The sequence below is a fragment of the Atta cephalotes genome (genome assembly GCF_000143395.1).
Source record: "Atta cephalotes unplaced genomic scaffold scaffold00012, whole genome shotgun sequence".
NCBI lineage: Eukaryota > Metazoa > Arthropoda > Insecta > Hymenoptera > Formicidae > Atta > Atta cephalotes.
The window spans coordinates 5050691-5056655 of record NW_012130076.1 but is presented as its reverse complement, the minus strand read 5'-3'; the positions used below and the strand labels follow the sequence as shown (position 1 = coordinate 5056655).

Sequence of the window (5965 nt, the reverse complement as noted above, 5' to 3'; positions counted from 1 at the left end):
TACTACTTACGTTCGTACTTAACTTACTTACGTTACTAACTACTTACTTTACTTACTACGACGAGTACTTGTTCTCGTACGTACTATCTTCATAACTACTCTCTCTCTCTCTCTCTCTCTCTCTCTCTCTCTCTTCTTCCTTTCTCGCTCTGTTATATTACGCCGTTTTACCACGCATAATTTGCGTGTTACTTATTCTTACATATTTCTATTCCGATGATATAATTTCGTTTCTTTAGTTTTCTTTTGTGTTTCCTATTCGCGTACCTGCCGTTTCGCGATTGCATTTATAATATATTATATATATATATATATATATATGTATATATATATATAATTGTGCTAAATATTCTTTTATCAATAACATATTTTCCTTTATACACTCAGTAGAGCCGATTACTTTAACTGGTAATTCAATGTCGTACTAAGCTATAAATGATTACTATACAGTGAAAAAGAAATGTTCGACGATGGGATTAACACAGGAGATCTTTTCTCTAAATATGTATTTCCCTGTCGATATTTGCTTTCCACACTCTTTCGTTTTTTCCCACTTTACATTCGCTTCTCCATACACTGCAGTGTCGAAATGCGTCGTTGCGCATCAGTGTCGCGAAATTAAGAAAAAAAAAAGTCGGCCGCACTTCTCAATCGCAGCACCTTCGATATAATCATGCAATCCGTGTGACAAATAATGCATGGATGTGGTTAAATGTCCGTACGCTAAATAGATGAATCATTTTTTTTAGTATGACAGGGGAACGCGCAGAGATGAGCCGAGATGGTAATTAGGTATGCATGGAGTAACGTGATTAAGTAAAATATGTCGAAACAAGTTGTAGCATAATAGTAGTCGGGGAGCGCTGTTGGTTGCAGGCGACATGTCTTGCATGGAGCCATGGCAGGTAGTAGGATGCCGCTACTGACCGTTTACTTTGTGTACAAGTAGATAGCGACGATCAGGCCGTAGAGACCCAATACTTCGGCGAAGATCAGAATCAAGATCATGCCGACGAAAAGACGAGGTTGCTGAGCGGTACCTCTTACACCAGCATCACCCACGATGCCAATAGCAAATCCAGCTGCTAGACCAGAGAAGCCTACAGCTAAACCAGCACCCAAGTGAGTGAAACCACTAATAAGCAGAACAAAAATATCTCATTAATTATAGAGTCTACTGCAAACAATAAGCGTTTACATTCTTTTAACAGAGCATGTATGATAAACGTAAAAATATTTAATTACCATATTATAAAACGCTGCTTAATGTAGAAAGATTTAAATAATAACAGATTGATATGTATAAAAGATACGTACTTGTACAGGTCATATTTAGGGGCTCTCCCAAGACTACCCGCAATGAGTACTGCTACTACAAGACCATAAATGGCAATAATACCTGCCATGACAACGGGAATAATGGATTTCATGATTAATTCTGGCCTCATGACAGACATCGCTGCGATTCCTGTACCGGCCTTTGCTGTGCCATATGCTGCTCCCAGAGCTGTGAAACAAAATAATTCGTTATTAGTGATTCGTATAATTGTAACAAAAATATAAATTAATAAGAATTATTTGTTTTATATAATATATTCATGTAAATTGATTTATATATATTCAACATCTCAGTGTTTTACAAGTTACAGAATTGAATATTAATAATCAGGTACAAAACATTTTGAAACATTTATAGATAGCTAAATTAAATTGCTTGTTAAATATATGATAGTTTGACAGTAGTTTCAACATCTGTTGTAGTAAAATAAAAAATAGGATAATAATGCAGGATTTTATATGAAACGGAAAATACTGAACGATAACTTGATAATTGTATATGTGCATATTTCGTCGTAGTATAACAAATAAACACGGTAAGAAATATTAGCAATAATTATCGAAAAATTAACGGAATCTCAAATTGAAACTCAAACTTGGGAATCTTCATTCTCATTCTTAGCACTTTGAGATGTTACCTTACGGATTGCTCCATTATTCTCATAAATATTCTAATTGTCTATGACTACAATGAATAATTCAAAAGGCTTTTAGTTCTTTTTATTTTCCTATAATAATTAAATATAAATAATCTTACTACAAAATATCTTCTCATAATAAAAAGGGAACGTAACAAATTATAATATAAATATCTATAATATAAATATAGTAATAAATCTGTTACAAAGGTATATATCAAATGAGTTACATACTCTTTCCTCCGCCATTAATCGTTTATAAATTTAATAAAAGTTTATAGATAAAAAGTTGAAGATATTTTCTATACTCTGAAATATTCGAATAAAATTATTTAATTGTGTGAGAAAAAACATGGAGTGAAAATCATAATGTATAAGTCACTTTTATTTTTCGAAAAAGAAAAGGTTCTTTCATGTTTACATCAATGTCCTCAAGATGATAGATTTAAAAAATGACTTACACCATTATTGCTTTCACAATGTTGTTACATATAAGATGGGAATTCATTTTAGAGACCGTTGCTGTAGATGATTGGCGAACGTAAAACAAATTAAATCTTTTGGGAGAAAATTTGATAAAATGAAAAAAAAAGGAATCATAAATTGCAAGCATCACGCGTATTTTTTGGACAGTATATTCCTTGACAATTACAAGGATTATCGATCGAACTTGTCCCAATGGAGAAGCGACGAAAATAATTTTCATCCGAGTCATTTTCCTGCTTTCTTGTGCGTCGTCGTCGACGATCCCGATCGTGGGACGTCGCTAGTAGTCGCCAGGTGTCCCCGTAACACCGGGTACCCAGTCTGACCCAGCCCAGCCTGGAAATCGCAGTCACATGATTCTCACGTTGGCAGTCACATGACAATCGCACAAGTTCCATCTCGTGAGTAGGGAGGCGTGGCGCGTGGCTGGGAGAGGCAATAATGTCATTTTTTTCTTTTTCTCTCTTCTCGTAGCCCTAACATCCTACTCTAATAACGTCATGCTCGTGGCTATTTAATCATCGTTGCTACGAACCTTATCGTGTGCGAACATATATGCATGCCTTATCATATATAAATAAACACCTCTTGAGCGCTCGTAATTCGATTATGCTTGGCTCGCACGAGGTGTTGTAGATCAAACAAGTGGGCTACCCCTTCTTGCATTTCGAAATTCGTCTCTTTTTCGCCGAATTTTCGTCACGAAGATTAATGAGCAGGCACGTTGAAGCGAAATTCTCTCAATACACGCAAGTCGGATGCGATTGCCGAATCGGCCCACGATCAATTTCCGTTGAAGCACACATCGCAATATATTATAGAGCGTTAAAGAGAGAGAAAGCAAAGATGCTGAGTGCAAAAAGTGCAAATCTATAAAGTGAACAAATCTAATCTCATGACGGAGGTCATCTATGCGATCGATATCGATTCTTCAGGGAAGAGTGATGAAGAAAATCGCGACCTTTGCTCCTGACGACGCGATCCCGCATTCCCGACGAAAAGGCTGAGTGCCGAGAGCGCATACATACGGGAAAAGGCATTCGTATTGATCTTCCCCGACGGGTAAAAGCGACGCTCGCTAGCGGCGGTGGCGGCAGTTCCCGGGGGTCACCGTTTACCACGAATTCGGGAAAATCATTAATTGTAAATCGATACGCGTCGAGAGTCGGGAGCGCATTCGCCTCACGAGGAAGCAGATGATCTGTAGTTTTCTTGCACTTATACTTTCCTAAGCTGAGACGCTTCCAAGAAGAAGCGCGATCGAGAAAACGACAGATCGACTTTGCTGTAAAGCGGCATCTACAATAAAATTTTAAGGGGTGTAAAAACTAAGCTTTAAGTCTTAAATCGTAAAAAATTATTCAGTCACAAATTATATCACAGTCGATTATTCTCTTCGTATTCAATTGTGGTTGATCAATTTCATTCGGTTTGAGATTTAAGTTTTACGTCTTAAAATCTAATCGTAGACACCGTTTAACATTAACAAAAAAAAATTGAAAAGTAAAAGGATAAGGTGTAAAAAGTACAGGTGAGGTGCAGGTAAGAAAGCAGGAGACAATCGGCGCGGCGTGGCGGGGAAACGCGTGAACGCGTCTCGTGACACGCACGAGGCGCACGCCCGGTCTGTCCGTCTGTTTCCTCCGTCTATCCATCTGTCCGTTCTGCATCTCTTTTCCAAGGCTCGTAAAATTCTAAGTCGCTACCGCTCGACCGAGGTCAGCATTACGAAATAACAGCTGCGCCCGGTCTGGCTATTCCGCGCTAATTCGCGAATAAAACGCGTTCCCCAGGAACAGGGAATGCGCGAGCGCGACCGACGCAGATTTCTTGGACCATCTTTTCTCGGGAATTTGCCAAATCTGTAGGGCCGAACAAGACGTTCGGCGTGAGAAGAAGAGAAATAATTTAAAGGGAGAACAACAAATGGAAACGGAACAAAAGTAAACGACATAGAAAACGAAACGATACAAGAGGAACCATCAACGGTAGCTGAACGAGACAGCCTCAATTTTCGAGATAAGATAAGGTCGTTGAAATTTTCATAGGAGCTTCGTTATTACGGTTTCCGTTACGAAGGATAACGTCACCGTTGTCGTGGCTCGTCACGCGTCTCGCGGCACATGACGTCGCCGCACGTCCGCGTACGCCCCGTGGAAAATGAGAGCTCTCCAGTCTCCTCCGCATTTCTTCTTCGCCGTTCGCGGGGAGGATCGATAATCCGTGCGCGCCGCGCTGTTCGCACGATTTTCATTTGTCTTACGCTGCGCGAGAAAAATGGCGTGAGAAACGTTATATCGGCGCCCCTACGGGGACGACGTCGATGAACAACGTTGACGCGCGACGTCGACATCAATGAGCCAAGTACGCGGAGACCCCGAGACGCAATAGGACTTGTAAGACCTGTAAGACGTGCCTCGCGGTCTCCTTCTCGCCGACGTCGTCAACGAGCGCAATGCGCACCGCATGTATTAGCGAGCGAGCGAATGAGCGAGATCACGAGGTGGCGACGGGACAAACAGTCGAAACTCACCAGAAAATACGATGGCAGAGGCGGCGCCCATAACGCCAAAGAACGGCGAGTACATCGGGGCTTCTTCTGTACTCATTGTGGCCTGGTTTGTTGGATCTCGGCGGTCAAGTCGATCGCGGGTGTATATTTACAGGTTGCACGGAGATCGGTCGCGCGGGATCGTCGAACGCAAAGCAATCTTCACGTCACTCACGGCGCTAAACTAGTGGCCCACTGTCAAATATGGCCTACCGGACTACCGGAGTACAGTGGCGCGGGTCATGTGATGAGTGACGAGCGATCAACGCGGTGGAAGGTGGCCGCTGTCGCGGCATGTCGCATCAGTCCTTTCGTGATTGGCTGTGAGCTCGAGCCGCCGACCAATCGTGTATCGCGTCTCATCCCCAGTCGACTAACGTTGGGCTCGCCGATTGGTTGCGTACAACGCGCATCGCTTCTACGCATCGGCTATTCAGTTCTCGCGAGCGCGTGACATACGTTTTCCGCTCGATTTTCTGTTCAATGTGGTCTTTTTCGATTGAATTCTGTTACTGCGGAATATAGCGCAAATGTTTTTTCCGATCCCACGATATTTGATGATATTTGTTTGATGATATATATTGTTTGATGATATATATTATAAACTTAAAAACAATCCTTTTTAATGAGTTTGCCATTTACGTATATAGGCACATGACCGGATATTTAAACTGTCAGCTGAGTATCGCGAGTTTTTAAAGAGTAGAGTAAATGACATAGTCGTGAATATCGATATGATTACAGAGATAATAAAATGAAAACGGATTACGCTGAATGTGTTTTTCTCTTCACATTTTATAAATAATATTTTATAGATAAAACTTATTTCATTATTTTATATATATATATATATATATATATATATATATATATATATATATATAGTAGGTAGGTATATAAGTTGTTACGGTTACGTTACGTTTAGTTTTAGGTTTAAGTTTAGGTTTAACGT

At 40.3% G+C, this 5965-nt stretch overlaps 1 protein-coding gene across 1 annotated transcript; it reads right to left on the bottom strand.

Moving 5' to 3' along the window:
- Nucleotides 1–495: 495 nt before the first annotated feature.
- Nucleotides 496–5071, bottom strand: LOC105617274 (V-type proton ATPase 16 kDa proteolipid subunit). Its single transcript, XM_012198840.1, has 3 exons — nt 4996–5071; nt 1318–1507; nt 496–1135 (listed from the first exon to the last, which is right to left on the bottom strand). Exons 1-3 carry the CDS (start codon nt 5069–5071, stop codon nt 931–933), a joined length of 471 nt encoding a protein of 156 aa, XP_012054230.1. The 3' UTR covers nt 496–930.
- Between the last annotated feature and the right edge of the window lie 894 nt (nt 5072–5965).